The 20509-nt window shown below is 35.8% G+C and overlaps 5 protein-coding genes across 5 annotated transcripts; 1 reads left to right on the forward strand and 4 right to left on the reverse strand.

The window, feature by feature from the left end:
* Positions 1–1131: 1131 nt before the first annotated feature.
* Positions 1132–1431, reverse strand: HELRODRAFT_76918 (hypothetical protein; the record flags this gene model as incomplete). Its single annotated transcript, XM_009016815.1, has 1 exon — positions 1132–1431. One exon carries the CDS (start codon positions 1429–1431, stop codon positions 1132–1134), a length of 300 nt encoding a protein of 99 aa, XP_009015063.1.
* A 3056-nt stretch (positions 1432–4487) lies between these two features.
* HELRODRAFT_171004 (hypothetical protein) lies at positions 4488–8170 on the forward strand (the record flags this gene model as incomplete). The annotated part of the gene is made up of 10 exons (XM_009016816.1): positions 4488–4610; positions 4967–5262; positions 5378–5548; positions 5964–6141; positions 6285–6434; positions 6556–6683; positions 6912–7053; positions 7263–7439; positions 7635–7708; positions 8140–8170. 10 exons carry the CDS (start codon positions 4488–4490, stop codon positions 8168–8170), a joined length of 1470 nt encoding a protein of 489 aa, XP_009015064.1.
* Positions 8171–9864: 1694 nt separating this feature from the next.
* On the reverse strand, positions 9865–15233 carry HELRODRAFT_171005 (hypothetical protein; the record flags this gene model as incomplete). Its single annotated transcript, XM_009016817.1, has 7 exons — positions 9865–13272; positions 13423–13547; positions 13811–13919; positions 14042–14140; positions 14286–14435; positions 14777–14896; positions 15231–15233. 7 exons carry the CDS (start codon positions 15231–15233, stop codon positions 9865–9867), a joined length of 4014 nt encoding a protein of 1337 aa, XP_009015065.1.
* A 138-nt stretch (positions 15234–15371) lies between these two features.
* On the reverse strand, positions 15372–18069 carry HELRODRAFT_191266 (hypothetical protein). The gene is made up of 2 exons (XM_009016818.1): positions 15482–18069; positions 15372–15438 (listed from the first exon to the last, which is right to left on the reverse strand). Exon 1 carries the CDS (start codon positions 17901–17903, stop codon positions 15882–15884), a length of 2022 nt encoding a protein of 673 aa, XP_009015066.1. The 5' UTR covers positions 17904–18069; the 3' UTR covers positions 15372–15438; positions 15482–15881.
* A 753-nt stretch (positions 18070–18822) lies between these two features.
* Positions 18823–19041, reverse strand: HELRODRAFT_126798 (hypothetical protein; the record flags this gene model as incomplete). The annotated part of the gene is made up of 1 exon (XM_009016819.1): positions 18823–19041. A coding segment is annotated over one exon (219 nt), but the record flags the coding sequence as incomplete, so codon positions are not given.
* Positions 19042–20509: the final 1468 nt, after the last annotated feature.

Here is a 20509-nt window from a genome sequence, read left to right on the forward strand (position 1 = left end):
TGAATTTATTTTTATTTCTTCTTGAAATCAATTTGTCTGAATTGCTTGGTATGAGAATAGTATTTTTCAATTTTTAAAGATTTAGTCGATAAAATATTTTAATAGATGAATGAATGTGTTTAATTTTTTAATTAATTTATTTAATATTTCGGCTTCGATTGATTTTTAACTTTTTTTTTTAAATCTTTGTTGGTAAATCTAGTTCCAGCGTATGCGAACATACATCCCGTTCAGACTCAAAGTATTTTTACGTGTTTTCGTGTTTTCCTTTTTTCCTTTATTGTTGTGTTGTTGCTAATGATGTCCCTACCCACTCACACACCCACACACGCACGCGCACACACACACACACGCACACGCTGACAGCTTCATATCCCAATTGCACAAACTGTGGTCCGTGTTTTAGAAGTTTGGCAGCAAGGGCCAGCGATTCGTACGACAACATGACTAGAAATGATCAAGCTGTCACTAGTCTCAAAATGACGTATTTTGGTTTGTATATCTTTTTTATGTGTGTGCTTTTGTTGGTTGTTTTGTTTGTTTTTTGTTTGTTTTTTTCAGGCGATTACTTATTTTTCTTCATATGAAATTAGTTGTTTCTTAAATGGTTAAAAATCTAAACCACGTCAACATACCTCGTTCACATACACACACACAAACGAACACAGAAACACAAACACACATCCAACACACATCCAACACACACACACACACACACACAAACGAACATATAAACACAAACACACATCCAACACACACACACACGCGCGCACACACACAGGGCCGCCGAGAGCCAAATCGGGCCCCAAGTTTGAATGCACGCCGGGCCCCTCATATATATATATATATATATATTATATATATATATATATATATATATAAATATATAAACAAATTTAGTTTAAAGAACGTTATATAAATAATAATAATAATAATAAATATATTTTTACGCAGACTACCTACAAACACGTAAAACCTACCAACTGTTTATTTCATACATTTATTTAGAGAAATGGTGATAAAATAAAAATTAAAAAAAAAACTAAAAACATGAAAAACATCTAAACCACGTTTAACATTAACATTATTTAACATTAGAAACCATTAATATGAACATTTGACGGTTGTGATTCACAAGTGAACTTTTCTACTTTTTTTATTAGCAAAGTCATCAACCTCATCATCAAAATTTAAAGATCTCGCTAAATCGTTTTCTAGTGCAAGCATTCCTAAACTTGTCAATCGTTCTTCGCTCATGGTGGATCGCAAAAAATTTTTTACTCTTGACAGAAGACTAAACGATCGCTCAGCTTCCGAAACCGTCACAGGCAGAGTGCAGAAGATTCTCAATGAAATTACCACATTTGGAAAAATATTTGTTAGGTTTTGGCTTGCCAAAGTGCTAAGAAGTGTTATTGGTTTCAAATTCATTGAAAAATTTCCTTTTTGAATTTTTTTCAAATCAATTATTTCTAAAAACAATTCTTCTCCGTCAACATCATTATTGTACTTTTTAGACAATGTTTTTACCTTTTCTTTGAGCTCTTCTTCGGTCATAGTTGAATATTTCCAAAGAAACTGAAAAATCTCATTTAAGCTGTTAGCAGCTTGGTACCTTCGTACTAGGTTTCCAATGACACTGTCAAGCAGCACAAAAAAGACTTTGATTTTAAAGTTTTCTTCAGGACAATGAATTTGCATTTGTGTGCATTTGTCAGCGAGCAGTTTAGCTTTCTTTCTTCTGTCAGGCAGTTCTTTATCAATATTAAGACATTCTGCAACAGCTTCGCATTCATTAAGTATATCAAACCATTTTGAGCGCAGAGTGCTAAGGTTTTCAATTAGTTGCCGCAGATTAACAACCTCTACGTCTAGGGTGGCTTGTCTGGCCTGCAGAATTTCATTCCATATGTTTATTTCACAGAGTACTTTTAACCATATCGATGCCATTAGTAGACACTCAAACGTGTTTAAATATCCTTCAATACCTTTAATTTCAGTTAATGTTTGTGGGGTGAGATGAAGTTGTTTTATAGCATTGAGAGCGGTTTTCAGTCCAGGTAAATGAGCTGCAAAAGGCCGTACACTCTCCACCCTTGCAGACCATCTTGTTTTTGAATGAGAATGTAGCGAAGATCCAATACACTTTTGAAGAATTTCCCACCTGTTATGCAATATGATAATCTAAGAATTTAAACAAACAAATTTGAAAATAATAATTTACCTTTGTGGGCTAGAGCTAAATATGTTATAACACTTTTGAACAATTCCAAAAAACGTAACAGCTTCTGCTGAAGATTGGGCCGCTTCTTCTCCACACAAATTCAGACTATGAGCTGCGCAAGGTGAATATACAGCTACCGGATTTTCAGTTAAAATTCTGCTTTGTACGCCTTTGTACACCCCACTCATATTTGATGCGTTGTCATACCTTAAAAATTAATACAATACAACTCTGTATATAAAACAACGTATAACAATATTTGGGTAGCTCCAATTAAAAATTATGTGTAAGCTAAAATATAATTTTTTGCTATATTGTTTTCACTTACCCCTGTCCTCTGCAATTTTCAAGTAAAAGATTGTGCTCTTTAAGCGTTGATTTGATTAAATCTGCAATTGCTTCTCCAGTTTTATTGCTGCAGTCGACAAATTTTAAAAATCTTTCGTTGATTTTGTAAACAGTTTCTTCCCCTTCACTGTAAGGAGTCACATATCTTAGGATAAACACGGTTTGTTCAACGTGTGATGAGTCTGGAGTTGAATCAACTATTGTAGAAAAGTATTTTGACTCATTAATTTCGTTCACGATTTTCTGAGTGACTTTTTGTGCACAACACACGATAAACTCATTTTGTATTTCCATGGAAAGGTAGTGAACTGGTAGCCGTTTTTTTTTTGCATTTGTGATTGTTTAACCTTTATCAAATGATCATTTAATATAGGGTCATAATGAGCTATAAGTTCTAGTATTCCCAAAAAATTTCCATTTCTAGGATTACCAACCAAATTCGAATCACCCCTTAAGGGCAGTCCTCTTTCAGCCAAAAACAAAATTACATGAAGAATCCTTTGTAAGATAGCTCTCCAACGAGTTTTTTCGTTTGTTATCATATCAGTAAGGTTAGTATCAATAGCTGGTTTATTCTTCAATAAGCATTTTTCTAAACTTCTCCACTCAAAATAGCACAATTTGTGGTTAAAACTATTTTCGTGCGGGTTGAGTTTATCGTGAATTCTCTTCCATGAGAGTTTGTTGCCACTAAATCCTTCTGGACATGTTAACATGGACCTATTTGGCAAAGGCAATTTACTAGATATGCGGCATGGAAAACAATAAATTGCATTTTTGATTTTACTCCATGCCAACCAATTTCTTTTGACCTCTTCTCCATTTTTCAATTTACAAACAAGCGCCGATGGAGGAAAAAAGTTCCCTTCAAAGTCTACTGGAAAGTTTTTAGGCAAGGTTGGTGGACCGTTAAGGACGGCTTCATGAACGTCTTTGGTTTGAAGAAATGTGTTTTCTTCTTTTCCTATATCGTACACTGAAAGTGTTGATTTGTTGCAGTTGTTGGCCGCAGATGAGTTTTCACCTTCGTCAACATCAAGCGTTACAATTTCAGGAGAAATAACGGTAAGAGATTCTTCCACCAATGTAGTATTTTCAATTTTTTCAGGTTCAGATTCGTTGTGAAAATTGGAACTTGATCGATTAATCATAAAAAAACTGTCACATGTTTTTTGGTTTTTTCTTGCTAACGTTTCTCGTTTTTCTTTTTCCTTTCTTTTTGAAGCACCTGATTTATGCTGATAGCTCATTTCTCTGATTCACTCTTGTTTTGAGGCAACAGTTAAAGAACGCTACACTGAAAAACAAACAAATTAAATAAACGATTGACATCACCATGACAACACCGAAAAAACCGACTTTACCATGGAGATGGGCTTACATTTAATACGCAATTGCATGTGTAATTTTTATGTTAATAATTTATATTAGTTTTTCTTAAAAATGTTGACATAATCCTAATCCACTTTTGCAATTAAGTTCAGCTTTATATATTTAGCGTATTCTGGAAAAATTAATGTTATATCGCAATTTTAATCTCGGTCGGTTCACTTTTACAGACAATACAATATGCTGATTTGTATCGTCTGTTGTACGTCACATTGCATAGTAAATTTTAATAAATTAAATGATCACTCTTTTATGTGAATGTAGAAAATGATTATGAACATTCGGAAAAATTCATATTTTTGTGCAATACATTCAGACAAAATTAATTTCTCACTGAAGTGATATTTCGCGTCTAAGTAATTTTTTCGAATCTTTGAAACCACTTTTTTTCAAAAAATTGGATAGAAAAAATCATTTTAGGGCCCGTCCCGGGCCCCCTTGAGGGCCCGGGCCCCAAGTTTTAGACTTGGCTGACATACCCTCTCGGCGGCCCTGCACACACACAACAAAAACACCACCAGATTCGATGACGTACAACTCAACAAGTGACCGAGTAAATGGCCTACTAGCATCACTCGATCCGATGAATTCGACCATCCTACAGATCAACAGCCTCGTCGTCGACTTTAACAACACTGATTACTTTAATGTGCGGTTTATACTGCTGATTTTGTTGTTGTGTATTTTGTAACATCTCCTCATTCAATTGTTTAGTTACTGATGTTGCTCTGGCTTTTGGGTATTTTTTTCACTTTTGTATCGGTTTCTTTTCATGTTATGGCAAATTTTTTAACAACAAACAGTCAAAGTAATTTAATCACACAAACTTATTAACACGCACACATTCCTTCACACGCACACGCACGCACACACACACACATTTAATACACACCACACACACACACACACAAAGATACACAACCACACTTATATACTCATTCACAAACACACACACAGATACACTACCTAGCACAAACACACACACACATTCAAACAACGACTCAGATACCTGAGCGATTAATCGACTACGAATTGAAACTGAACAACTACCAGCAACTCACCGAAAACTACACAGCTTCACTTAGCGTCATAAAGTCTATAGACGTGACCACCCTGGCCACCAATATCGGTGATTACCCATACATCTCTATGCCTGCTACCAACTCAACCCTCGTTGGTTTGATCGCGAATGAATCCCTGATCTTCAAAATCGGCGAAGATGCATTCAATTCTTTAAACAACTACAACACCTTTGTCAAGAGCACTGATGATGTTTTGAATGGTTTCAGAGGAAGAGTGGGGTTAGTTTTGCTTTATTTGGTATATATGTATGTATGTGTGAGTGTGTGTGTGTATGTGTGAGTGCGTGCCATCATCACATCGTCACATCATCATATTTTTCATTTTGTTTAACAGAGCAGCCAACCAATCCATGCTATCTTCGGAGAACCAGCTGAACATCATCGATCCACAATTGAAATCCATCAGCCTTCCCTACATCAACAACATAATCATCAACGATATTGCCAGGCAGAAAGCTGTAACAGATGCTGTCCTGGTTCTTGCTGATGACCTCTTTACTACCAAGTAAGCAGTTGGTTGGTTGGCTGGTTGGTTGGCTGGTTGGTTAGTTGTTTGGTTGGTTGGTTGGTTGGTTGGTTGTCGTCTAGTACTAGCTCCGCTTCATTAGCATGTAAATTGCCATACCAATATTAAAAGTCCTGCCAAGTCTTTCTTCCTGGCTTCTCTACTCTCATGCGTCTCATCAATGGCAGCTTTTCATATCGCTTACCATCAACATGGAACAGTTTGCCACTCATCACCAGCCAACAATCATCAACTGATGTGTCCATGAAACAACATCCGTTCGAGCTGGCCTTGGTGGATTTATCGGGCGCCTCTGACGCTATGCATAGGACGCTGCACAAATGACATTATTATTATTAAATTATTAAATATTATTCTTATTGAATCTAATAATCTTCCCGCAAAACCTCAACAGCTTCTACGTCAACGCCTCAAAAAAACTTGTGGAAGATGGAGCTAAGTACGTGAGTGAACTCAGAGACAAGTATAACCTCAAAATTCAGGTCTTTAGTCCGACCGGAAATAGAACGACAGCTGCTAATAGCGCAAAAACTCAGGCGCAGACAATATCAACGAACGTGGATGCTTATTGCGTTAGTTGGTCGTAAGAATTATGAAAATGTAATTACACGTGTGTATTTTTTTCATCCTTCAATACATACATATAAAGATTCAAATATCAAATTTAATGACGTGTATTTTGTGTATTCACACATCCGATTCAACACACACGCAGGCCAAAATATCATCTCTCAAAAACACGATATCCGCGAACATGATGAATCTATCGAGTGTGAAACTGCAGATGGACAAGCCACTACTGACGCAAAATAATTCGCTGCTGGACGGCATCATAACTCGAAATATAGACACCTATGTCTCGCAGGTTGTCATCTTCTTCATCGTTTCATCATCTATTCATCTTCATCATCATCTCTTTTCATCATCGTCGTCATCGTCCACATCATCATCATCGTCGTCATCCTCCTCCTCATCATCATCATCAGGTGGCGGCTTCAGTGAACACAATATTAAGCATCACCCCATCAGCGGATGCGGTGAACAACGTGGCGAGGACTGCCGATTCGAGCGCCAGCATCGCCGCCACTCTTTCTTCGTCCATCAATTCCGCTGTGTTCGTTTCAAAAAAAAATTTTTTTTTAATCCTGTCGATATTTTGTTTCATTATTATTTCAATTTACATTTGTGCTTTTGTATTAAAGTTTAAATAATTTATTTAGATTGTTCAACATTTGATTTAAAAGTAATACACTCCTACACACACACTCACACACCTATGCACACACGCACACACACACACACGCACGCACACACACACACACACACACACGCTTGATTTCAGAAATGTATCTCAGCAATCGAAGACCAAAGTAGAGGCCCTACAGAACAGTCTGACGGCACTAACGGATAAAGAACGACTGACCACAATGTGCCTCAACGATGTTAAGAGAATCACCGATAGTATCAACGCTGCTATCTTGACGGTCTGTTTCAAATTGAGTTGTTTTTATTATTTTTAAACATAATTTCTGTATAAGTTTTATCAAATTTTCCTGTAAATTCGTAATAGTGTATCATCCATCCATCCATCCATCCATCCATCCATCCATCTATCCATCCATCCATCTATCCATCCATCCATCTATTCATCTATCCATCCATCCATCCATCCATCCATCCACCCACTAATCAGGTGAACACGAAGGCGAACAGCACAGCCCTGTCGGCACAGCTGACTAAAGACAACCTCACACTGACATCCAACACGACGAATCCGGTAAAGCAAACCTTCCAGAACCTCTCCACTAGCACGGATAATTCCCTAAGATCCCTGGACCTCACCCAGGATCAAATCACGGCTCTTCTCAACGTTGTTTTATTATTATTATTATCATCATCATCATCAATACTGTTATTATTATTATTATTATTACTATTATTTGTAATATAAATAACAATTCTATCATTACTAGCTTTATATTTTTATTATAAATCATAAATGATATTAATTAAATATGTTTTTAATTATAAAATGATAAAATTATTTATTTTTTTTATCATATAGGGCCAAAACAAGAACACGCAAACACTGGCTGACGTGAATAACAGGCTTTATACAAAAAAATCAGACTTTGACAGGTTTTCTTCGCTAAAAAATGATGTCAAACTATGCATCAACGATCTCTGGAGTTCAGTCACTGCCCTCAATAATCCTATCAACTTAGATGGTATGATTGGTTGGTTGATTGATTGGTTGAGTGGTTGGTTGTTTGGTAGATTGATTTGTTGGTTGGTTATTTTTTTGGTTTGTTGATTGATTGGTTGGTTGAGTGGGTGAATGGGTGGTTGGTTAGCTGTTTGGTAGATTGATTAGTTGGCGGGTTGGTTGGTTGGTTGGTTGGTTGTTTGATTGGTTGGTTGGTTGGTTGATTGGTTGGCTGGTTGATTCCAATTGATTACAAAATTTAAATTAATAAAAAAAAACAAATAATTATAAAATAATTGCATAAGTAAAAAACAAAAATATGCCCAAGTTTACTAACAACACACACACACACACACTGACGCAGACTTGATAAAGCAAACTTCCTCCCAAACTGACCAAATCAACCAACTGACCCTGGATATTGCAAACATCGAGAAAGAAATTAATGACCTGCTGACTACTGCAAACAAACTTCTTCCAGATGCCGTTGTTTGCAGTGCTGGAGTGTGATCTGGTTGGCTGGTTAATTGATTGATTGATTTGTTGATTGATTGATTGGTTGATTGATTGGTTGATTGATTGGTTGATTGATTGGTTGATTGATTGATTGGTTGGTTGATTGGTTGGTTGATTGGTTGGTTGATTGATTGATTAATTGGCTGATCGTACGTTTGACATGTTATTTCTAAAAACAATATTCCTTTGTTGTCATTACTTGAATGGGATTTGTGATTTGATCAATTTATTGGCTTGTTGAATGATTGATAATTTGTCTAATTTGAACAATGATTGGTTGGTGTGTTGGTCAAATCATTTATTGATTGGTTGGTTGGTATGTTAGTAAATTTGGTCGTTCATTGTTCGGCGAAACAACCAAATTATTCTATGATTGGCCAGTGGTTAACAGGCCCATTTCTTTGATTGGTCGGAAACAACACTCATAAATTTTTTAATTAACTAATTTACTTAATTAATTAGTTAATTAATTTTTTTCAATCTAAACCTAAAACGATATTTGAATGATGTTTCTTTGATTTATATTTTCATGTTATTCTAACTTTTTAAATTTTGTTTAATTGTTGACATTTTTTTAATCTCTTTCATCTGCGGGGTGCATATTTGCCATTGAGTTAAGTTAAGATTCAACTGTATATAATTATTGTACAATGTATAATTTTTATTAACAAACATTTTTATTTTGCCATAATTTTTCTAATATAATTTAAGAACGCAAGACTATTTACGTTGTGAGAATAAATCATATGTACGAAAACTAATGTGAGAAAATAAATTTTTGATAAATGCCACGTAAACTTGTTATTGATGAAAATTTCTGGCTTAATGAGGAAACAAAACGACATGCGGGAAACAAAACAAAAACCAACAAAACAATACAAAAGCAATATAAAATACAAAAAATACCATCCAATACAAGTAGACACAACATACCGATACAATATACAATACCACTACCAAAATAAACATCACTCTAACTAAAAACCAGTCAACAAAGAAATCAAATTTATTTATAAAATAAAGAATTTCGGTTCGCAGGAACTAATTCAAACTGACGGAACTGAAAAACAAATGCATTTACATGTGTGTGTGTGTGTGTGTTTGTGTGTGTGTGTATGTTGTGTGTATGTGTGCGTTGTGTGTGTGTTTGTGCGTGCAAAAACCAACTTGAAACATATTAAAAAAAAGCAACTTAATAATGCCAAGCTATTTGTTAACAAACAAATTAAAATAAGCGAACAAACGAGTGAATGATGACTTGATTGATATTAAACTATCGGCCGTTAACGTAAGGTCCCATTGACATGTGTTGGTTGGATGTACATTTAAGAAAAATATCATACGAATTAATTCTCGATTGTTTTTCAATTTATATATGCAAGTCTAGCGCTGAACTTTCCAAAAATGTTTCTCATAGAATGATGTATATATATAAATATATGTATCAAAAGTGCAGTAAGTCATGTAAATAGATACAAAGTATACATTTTGTATATAATGCGCACGAATACTTAAACAATCTTTTCAATTAGGACATCTAACTAAATATTAAATAAAATATAATTTGTTTAAATTAAATATCAGCGGTTTGGTTTTGTTGTTGCTGTTGTTGTGTTTGTAGTTGAAGTTGCTGCTGTTGCAGATTCATCAAAGACTCATAGCTGTAATTCTCGCAGTCCTCGTCATCTTCATTGATCTCCAGTTCGTTTATGTTGATCTCATCAAACAGATCGATGTCAACATCGCTTACGGGTTCGACGACAAAATAATCCTCATCGCTCGCCATCCCGGGTCGGTAGTTATCGTATTCGGATTCGATAGCCGAACTCGATTCGAAACTCAAGGCAGGATCGGATCGGGACATCTCGCTGTTGAAACTCGATAAACTTAAGTTATCAGAAACAATGGATGTTGAGAAGAGCAGGAGAGGTTTGTGTTTTTGTCGTATTCGTTTGTTCAATGCTTTACCGACGTTCAGTAGTCCCGAGTTGTTGCTACCGGAACTTCCCAAGAATCGGTTTTGATATTCGCCACTTGATGAACCGGCTTCCCCTAACAAGGCAATGTTGCGTCGATTTGAAGCTCTGTGCAACATTTTGGGGCTTGAATTTTTTAGAGAAGAACATGAATCGTTGCCTCCTTCGTGAAAGAGATGGGCTACTCGGTCGAGACTCTTGCTCCGAGCCAGTGAGCCGACAGAATCCATGTGATTCAATCCGCGACTGTAATGATGGTGCAAGTTTTTGTTGTGCAGTCGCTGGCCATGAGAAGTCGGTAGTATCAATTTATTGAATAACTTGGAAGTGTTGGGCGTGTGGCCCAGAATCGGTTGCGTATGTGACGTCGGCAGCGTAGATTTGAGCGATTGTTGTGGCGTCCGTGTTTGCATCTTTGATTGTACGGTAGAGACGAGTAATGATTTAGCGAGGGAAGGGTTGTTTGTGTTGTGAGACATAACATGCGGCTTTGTGAATGCTTTGTAATTGGTGTTGTTTGTGTTGTCGTTGCTGGCGGAGCCTGTGGAAGCGGGTAGGCTGTCGACGTCAATGTGGCTGTTGTTGAGGATGTCGTTATTGCTGATGTTTTTGTCGTTGTTTTTGCTTTTGTTGCTGAAAGAATTTGTTGTTCTAACAGGAATGAAAGCTGATGTTGTTTGGTTTGTTTTCGTTTGGTTATTGTTGTTATTCATGACTTCTTTCCTACTAAACAACTCCCCAGCCATTTTGTTACTAGCGTCTGGGTGAGTGTTTCGGTTGACTCTCACTTTTCTTTCATGGGTCTGATTTTTAGCTGCCCCAAAACTTAATTTTGTGCTGTTGTTTGTTTTTGCGGATGACTTGACCGACGGAGCATTCGCGAATACCGATCGAACCGACGTATGCAACATTTTGCTCGACTGGTTGTGTGACGTAGAATTCGCTGATATCGGTAGTGTCGGTCGGTCCGCAAGTTGTTTCGAATATAAGATGCCCCCCTCAAATTCAAACAAAGAATCTTCCTCCGTCGAAGTCTCCAGGTTCGAAGTCCCATCAATATCGGATAAGCCGGAATTTAGCGAGTTGTTGTCGTTGTTGTTGTTCGTGCAGGTGTTGGTAGTAATGGGATTGTTGCTGCTGATGATGTTGCCGCCACTTTCATTCCTGTTGCTAACTTGACTCGGAGTTTTAATTTTTTTAATCGGTGGTTTGTTGCTCACGGTTTTCGAAATGGGATTCTGATCATCGCTATTACTTACTTTGTGATTAACATGTGCGTGTTTCTTGTTTGACTGCAGTTGAGTTGCCTCCATATTTTGGGATTCTTTCACATTCAAGTGAGATTTATTGGATGGGTGCAAATAATATTCATCTGTTAACGGTTGTTTTTTATTGTTGTTTTGATCGCTTAAGTTGTTTTTAATGTAATTGGTTTTCTTGTCAATGTCATTTGAATTCAACAATTTATCGTCACCATCATTTTTAGCTAAAATTTTTGAACCGTAAGCAAAATTTGATTTAGAAGATTTTTCATTTGAGGACATGAAAGCGATGAGCTGTTTGTAGTCAGATCGGTACGGGTGGTTGATGGCGAGACTTTCAACATTTTTTGCCTCACTGCTCTTGTCATAATCTTCTTTAGTAGTTGAAGCAAAAGCCGAAGAATGCCTGAATGCAGATTGTAACTCATTGAAAGAAGGGTTGAGTTGGAATACATTCGAAGATGCGGACGAGTCTAAAGATAATCGCTGACCGTTCGATAGGTTTGTTAAATCGGATGTTGATGACACCGACGAGTTCTGCCTGATTATTGTCGCTTTTACAAAAACTTGTTGTTGAATTTGTTGTTGCAACTGTTGATGTTGTTGTTGCTGCTTGTTTTGATGTTGTTGTTGATTGCGTTCATTTTGCTGTATGACACTGATTTGCCTTGTGATATCATCTAGCTTTTTGTTGCTGTTGCTATTGTTGCTGTTGTTGTTTGTATTATTTAAACTGTTAGTAACATCGTTGTCACCAAAGTTATTGTTGATGTTTGATTCGTAGGAGCTATTTGGATCATAAACATTCATCCTATTTACAACGGAGTCATTGTTTCTGTTGCATCCTTTAATAATGACGTCATCAATGACGTCAAAATCATCATTATTTCTGCTGCTGTTTTTGTTGTTTTGACCCCAAGGAGATGCTGGAAAACTCTCCTCACATTCCGTTGAAAAATCGCTCTCTGCAATCCGGTTGATGGCTTTGAAGTTTACTGTTGGTTTGGAGAATTCGTTGATGATTTTGATATTGCTTATGATGTGTGAATGTCGTATTGGTGGTTGCTGCTGCTGTGGTTGCTGTGGCTGCTGCTGGAGGTGTGTTTGGGATTTGAATTGTTGTTGGTGTTGACTCAATAGTTGTTGTGGTTGTGCTCTGAATTGTTGTTGTTGGTGTTGTGGCTGTTGTTGTTGTTGTTGTTGAGTTATCAACTGTTGTGAGCTATCTTGTTTGCTAGACTCTTGCTTAAGTTGTTGATTGTGTTGTTGATGTTGTTGTTGGTGGCGGTTTAATTGTTGAAAATTGACTGGCAGTTTGACGAAGCTGTTGTTTTTATTGTTGTTCGTGTTATCTAACGTGTTGTTGTTAAAATTAATAACGTCAACATCGTTCATGTTGTTGATGTTGTTGTAATAGTTATTTGAATGCGAGAAACTTCTACTGATATTATTTTTGTTGTTGTTTCTATTGTTCATATTATTAATTATATTCATGCCGCTGATATTGTTAGCGTTATAATCATTATTATTACTTAAAAATTTATGGAAATGAGCATTTTCGTCGATATATCGGTCGAATCCGTATTCGTCGATGTCGTCGATAATCGTAGCATCGCTCGGACCGACTCGGTTTTTATTGAGTAATAAGAAGGCCACTTTTTCCTTGGTGCTGTTCAATTTGATGGAACCTCTGCATTGGAAGTCGTAGTGGTCTGACAGCGGCTGTCTCACGGCTTCCGACATCTTGGACGTTATTTTTTGGTATTTGTTTTTAATTAATTTGAAATAATTACAAGATTTATGGATAATTGTAATATATTTATTAAAAATATTTGTTATTTTAATAATAAAAATTTTAATAATTACTAAATTAAACTGTAAAAAAAAACTAACCTGTATAAACCCCGGCAAACTTGTCGAGTCTAACTTGCAGGCTGCATTGACACACTCACCAAAAATTTCAAATTGTGGTCTTTTACCCCCAACCACCCCCGTTAAGACAGACCCCATGTCTATCCCTGAATATTTTAAGAAGAAAATTTTAATGATAACAATGGCGACAATTTGCTAAAAAATTCAGTAGTTGCTGAAGTTAGTTTGAACTATCTTAGTTAAACAATTGAGAATTCTCTTTAATAAGTAAGTATTGGTAGTAATGATAGTATTAGCAGTAGCGATAGTAGTAGTAGTAGTAAAGGTAGCGATTGTTGCGGTAGTAGTAGTAGTAGGTAGTAGTAGTAGTAGTAGTAGTAGTAATAGTAGTAGTAGTAATTTTCCTAACCGGCTCTGAAAATTAATTTGTTTCTTGCAGTTTGCATGAGTGTTTCCTTCATTTTCATCAGCATCTCAACCAGCAGGGTTAGGTGTTGCTTTCTGTTGTCTTTGTTTTCCTACGTCATGATCGTCGTCGTTGTCATCATCATGATCGTCATAATCATCATAAACGTCATAATCATCATCATTATCAACATCATCATCGTCGTCGTCATCATTTTTTCTGACAAAAAAAAACCTCAATTTTGTTGTTTGGTTTCAACCCAGCAACGACGATGTAGTGAGGGCCGCAGGACTTCAACTTGTCCATAGACATGAATTTCGGTTCTTGTAGTACCTTTGTTTGTTTGTTTTGTTTGTTTTGTTTGTTTGTTTATCTGTCTGTCAGTCTATTTCTAAGTGTGTTTCGATTGTTTGTTTGCATGTATGTGTGTGTTGTTCGCTAACAGCAAGCAACAGTAACGAAAAAAAATCTGACACACCCTATCAAAAGCTGTTATGACTTCATTCAATAACTTGATACTTTCACCTAACTTGCTCTGACCCGGCAAGTCGGTATATGCTGTTGTCGGTATGTCGGACACCGATATACTGGCTACGGCGACGTTTGAGTAGCTCTGACTGTAAAAGTCCTTTAAAAGGTGAAAATAAAAAAATGTTTTGGCGTTAAAAAAATAGGTAAAGATAACAGGAAATCAAATCTCAGATAAATTTTTTCAAATTTTCTTTAAGTGTTACTCAGTAGTATTAGCAACAAAGAGAAAGTGCTTGTAAATCAATAAAAATTTTTGCAACTGTGCTATAGATTGGGGTTTCTTTGCACTCGAACATGATCACTACAAAAACGCTGCTAGGCATCTTAAGCAAATAACAGGGCATGAGAGTAAATTATTTGTTTGATTACAACCGCCCATAACTTGAATTGCTAATATAATTGATAATAATTTAAGTAATATCGCGTAGTTTTTCTAACAATAATCTTATCTTCCGGAACATTATCATAGTGAGGAAGGACGTGATCTGGGAGGAGGTTGGCGAAGAGATCCTGGTTGATGTTTTCCAATAGGGATAATTCGGATTTTTGTTGACGTACCTTAAGGTTTTTTGTTTTTGTTGGTTATTTTAGTATTTTGCTATTCGTTCATTCATCCTTCTGTTGATTAATTAATTTGTTTGTTTGTTTATTAATTCGCTCGTTCATTCATTTGTTGATTTTTGTTTATTCATTTCTTTATTAATTCGTTCGTTTATCTACCCACTTAATCATTCATTTCTTAATTCATTAATTCATTCTTTCAATCATGGTTTTTATGATGAATAAACATTGTGATTGCGAATAGCCACATCTTGGTAAGATTTGACGCGTCTTTTGACATCTTCATCATATACTTACTTTTAAAAAATTACACTGCTTCTACTACTATCACCATGACTACTACTACTACTACTACTGCTGCTGCTGCTGCTACTATTACTTCTACTACTACTTCTACCACTACTATAACTACTCTTTATTTTTTTTTCAAAAAAAAAGAAGTTAAAAATAAATTAAAGTCAGATGTTTTTAGATTTTCATAATGGTGTACAAAGGGTTACAACAAATATATGATGATTACGTAGAGAATATATAGGAAAAAATAAATAATTAAATTAAAAGTATTTATTTAATAAATTAATTAATTAAACAATATTTATATGTTCACGTACACCCACACACACAACTTGAACTGTTTATTTTATTTTATACACACGCGCGTACGTTCAAATAATATCACATGAAACTTCAAATTTTGTTAAAATGAATAAAACTTCAAAATGAATGAAATTGCAAGCAAATAAAAAAAATCTAACAAGGTAATAAATACACCTCGGAAATAAAATAAAGCTACTTAATACCAAATCTAATAGAAGTTCATTTAAAATTTAATAATTAACATAGGATGATTAATTGAGAATGCTTCTTTCTGATTTAAAAAAAATTGTGTAATAATTAATTAAGCTGTAGCTGATAATCCATTTATAGTTATATTTATTATTGCGATAATTAATTAATTAATTAATTAATTAGTTAAAACAATTTAATTCTCAATAAAAGAGGTTTCGTTATTGAAAGTCGTAGAGCTGCGTTCCTTCGGCATAGCACGAAGCAGCTTCTTCCAAAATGATTCATCGTCCATTGAGGTGAAACTCAGGTAAGTGTACGTGCGTATGTAAATTTCTAATTCTACTGGGATATTTGTGCTTTGCAAATGAACACCACAGAATATCACAATGAATCTACGTTTGTCTTCTACTAAAGAGAAGGCTGACATTGTACCTGAAATGCACCAGTTATCTTTCAGAAAATCTTTTGAAACGATGAATATGATGCGTTTCGATGTCGTCAAAGCCTCGTTAATATTGACCACTTTTGGCTTGCTATCAAAATCTCTTAAGCCACAAATCGTCGAAAATCTATGTTCGTTCTCCAACCAGCGGATTATTTCTTTAACCAAAGGCACTTGTTCTTCATCTGAGCAAAATATGAAGACGTCGTTTGTTAATTTTGGGTTTGGGGGGACTGGGGGGTCTTTAGTTTTCTGAGGTCCGAACCTCAGTCGATACCAGACGTATGTTACTGCCACAATGAGGACGACAATTCCAACCGTCACGCAAGAAATGATGGCCGCGTTGGAAGGCGGGGAGTAACAGAAATCAACTTCGAAGAGACTTTTCGACTCGTGCCATTCTGGGTAGGCGCAGACCATTTTTTCTGGCTTGACGACGTGAACATGTGACTTCAGCCAATCGAGCATCCAGGCATTTTGACAGGTACATGACCAAGGATTGCCATGCAGAGTAACCCTTTTTGATGTTATGTTCATTTTCTCCAAAATTCTTGGCAAATACGATAAATTATTATTGTGCAAAAACACACTATCTTCCACTTGGATCAACTGTACCCAGGTATGCGGAGATATTTCGTTTATTTTATTCTCACTCAAATCTAAAATTTTTGTATCATTAAAAACATGTTCGCTTAAATTAAAACTTGTGAGCAGGTTTTTATTGAAATATAAATCATATTTTAGATGAAAATCAGAAAATGGAGTCAGTGGAATGAGCGAAGGTAGATCGCCAGGAGGGATGCTCTCGTATGCCGCATTGCTACAACTGACTACAACCGAACGTGTGTGCGGCTTTTGTTTGCAGCTGCAATTTTCAGGGCATAGATGTTTTATTTCGCATTCCATTTCGTTCATTGGAATACTGACGAGTCTAATACGGTTGCTCATGCATGATTTGTCGTCTAAAAAATTGCTTTTGCTCGCTATAACTGCTCTGATGATACTGTAATCAACACAGTCGCATGCATAAGAGCCAGCCGTGTCGAGAAAGTTTAAAGGTGTATTCGAACATATGACCTTCGATATATCATCTGTCCAGTTGACGAATATTTCGCTCAAGTGTTTAATGCTGTTTTTTCGCAAGTCAATGTAGTTTCTCTGTTTGTCCTTACAATTGAATGAAAAGTTTACATCATTTGTGAAAAATTGTATCAAATTATATCGTAGATCAATACTTATTTTGTTGACACTCCTCATCATTAAAGGCCATGGACCTAAAGTTGTCAATTTGTTTTTCGATAAACTAATGCTCGACACTCGTTTAAAAGCATTTGTGCTGATAAAAACGTCGACGTCGATATGACGAATGAAGTTAAGCGACAGATTCAGAGACACGATGTTCACCAGTCCGTCAAACGCCTGACTCTTCAGATGTTCCAGCTCGTTGCAAACGATGTCTAACTTTAATAACTTGTCAAAATATTTGAAGCAATCTCGCGGAATGTCCGTGATATTATTATAACTGATATCCAGCTCCTTTAGATGTGTGAGTTTGCATATGTAAGACCACATAAGAGGAAAAAATGAACCAGATATCTTTAAATTATCTACTTTCGAAAACTTGTCTAAGTTCTCTTTTATTATTTTATCGCTCTTCAAATTACTACAAACGGCATTATTATCAAGAAACTGACAGGCGGAATTAACAATTTTTAAATACGTTATAAGAATAAAATATATCGCAGCTATCAATATCTTAAAATTCATTTTCATAACAATGTTTCATAAGTTAAGATCCTCATAAACAACATAAAATTCAGTATGCTAATGTTTGAACAGAACTTAAACAACAAATAAAATAAGCTCGCTGACAACAACAACGCTTATTTTATGCCATTTATGTAGTTTTATTAACAGCTCACAGGTAAGGCAATTGTTTTCTAAAATGATAATATGGGAAATACGCACGGCGAAACTTGCAAGCGTACAAATTAACATGGGATATCAGTGAAAGGTGAGTGAGACAATTAATAATTGGGACTGAATCGAGGAACAATGTGTTTAATGTGCTTAAAATTCGTAATCTTAAGTTCTATTCAACGCGATATTTTCAATTTAACTTTCAATTTAAAAAATTCTACACAATCCGTTTATGAAATTTTCTTTAAGACATTCTTTAAACATTGTTCATACCGTTCATTTGCTAACAAAAGCTAACTCTGAAAAGTCTTTACATCAATTTTTTTAATTCTTAAGAAAATTATTGAAAAAATCCACTACAATTTATATAGCCTTTTTACATTTTAACATTAAATGTTATAAGCTTCATAGTTTTTTCCAAATTGAAGTTAACAGGCGATCAAATGCATGGAACAATCTGGATTAAGTTATCCAACCATGACTTCTCATCTACTTAGGGATGATAGTCCATACACAACGTCATAACGAATTGAAAAAAATTTAATATTTTTAATTTTAAATCGTGTATTAATTAATAAAAAGTGGATGCCAATGGTGGTTTCAGTATTATTTGTTAAATGTTTGTGTAACGTGAAGAGAATTCGGGAGCATCTGGCATTGCGTACAAAAGATGTTTCCAAAATAGTTCATCATCAAGAGAATTAAGTTTTAACGTGATGTATGATCTGTGACATCTTTTAATTTGTTCTGGCATGTAAGATTCATCACGAGTTACTCCATTTAAAAATGTAACCAACAACCTCCTTCTCTTTTTAACGTGGTTGAATGCGATATTTATTTCTTCACGACACCAAAAGCTTTCACAAAATTTTTTTGTAACGACAAATATGATACGTTTACTGTTCTTAATAGCCTGGACAATGCTTTCTATAATCGGGTAACCTGGTGGAAAATCTCTAGAATGGTACAAAACGTTGAATTTGTACTGTTCCGTGAGACGTTTTAGCAGGCCGATGCTTATGCTGGAGTCGTGTTCCGAGCTGCAGATGAAGACGTCGTATATTTTACATTCATTTCTGCAATCGTCGCTTTCCACTCGCATGCCGATTCGGTGATAAATTATTACTCCGAGTTTTTCTCTGTAACTCCACAGTATGTAGAGATTGAGTGAAATCAGTGTTACAACTAAGAGCGCAATTAAAGATGTAACGATGAATGACTTGAGAGCTGGTTCGTAGCAAAAATCTACGTCAAATAAATTTTTTGTCTTTTGCCATTCTGGGGAATAACACCAAACATTTTTAGACACTAAGCTCATTTTTATAGAGGCGATCCAATCTTTGGTCCAAGTGTGGGCGCAGGCACAGCTCCAGGGGTTGTCGTGCAGACTGATCTGCTTCAATGTTACGTTTGTACCTTTTAAAAGTTCGGGGACGGAAGAAATGTTGTTTTCGTGTAGGTGCAGAACTTCCAATTTTCTGCTGTTGAATAGCAATTCCGTTGGAAAAATTTTCAAGTAGTTGTGACTCAAATCTAAAATCTTTGTGCGCCTTAAAACGCTATCGTTCGTCCTAAAATTTTGAAATTTATTTCCTTTAAAATAAAAATCGTAATGCATTTTTAACTGATTACCAAAAATCATTGAATCGAGTGGCGGTATAACTGGAGGAAATTTGTCATAAGCTGCGTCTGAACAGTTGACGACGACAGTGTTTGAGGTTGCATTTTGAAAGCAGGAGCAGTTGACTGGACAGGATTCATCGACCTTGCAAACGTAAACTTCGTGTTCGGAGGCAAGCACAGTTGAGCCAGAGGAGCACATGAGATTCGACAAAAATGAGCTCTTCACATTTCGACTGAGAGCTCGAAGGACTATGTAATCGATGCAGTCACAAGCGAATATGTTACCGTGTAAGTTAATTTGACTGACGTATTTATGAACGCTGTAGGTGAGCATAAAATTCCCGTTGATCCAGTTTTTAAACAGATCTCTTAAATATCTGATGCGGTTGTTGGCGAGGTTAATTAGCGCCCTGTTTTGAGGGTGGATGTCAAAAATATGATTCATTTTGTTTGTTAAAACACTTATGAAGTTGTTCTCAAATGAAATATACACCTCCACATAAAATTTCCCGATAAAACAAGGCCATGCATCTAAGCTAGTGAGCTTGTTGTTGTCCAAATTAATGTATCTCGTCTCGTTGAAGGCATCGCTATCGCTGAACACGTTATTTTCGATCAGAGTTATTTCATTATTGGACAGATCGATGGAATTTAATCTGTATGAGCCAGAGAAGACGTGGTTTTGAAGCAATGTGATGTTGCACTGTCTGGCTGTCAGACTCCTTAGTGAGCCCATCTCCGAGAAACATCCATCTGGAAACACGCCGATCTGGTTGTTGCTCAAGTCCAAATATTCCAAGTTCTTCCGGTTACAGATTAAATTCCAAAGTTTTGAA

The sequence above is a fragment of the Helobdella robusta genome, assembly GCF_000326865.2.
Source record: "Helobdella robusta unplaced genomic scaffold HELROscaffold_19, whole genome shotgun sequence".
Classification (NCBI taxonomy): domain Eukaryota; kingdom Metazoa; phylum Annelida; class Clitellata; order Rhynchobdellida; family Glossiphoniidae; genus Helobdella; species Helobdella robusta.

Bases quoted from the DNA above. Each gene is read 5' to 3' on its own strand.
- HELRODRAFT_191266 (XM_009016818.1), bottom strand. From the start codon at position 17,903: ATGAAAATGAATTTTAAGATATTGATAGCTGCGATATATTTTATTCTT.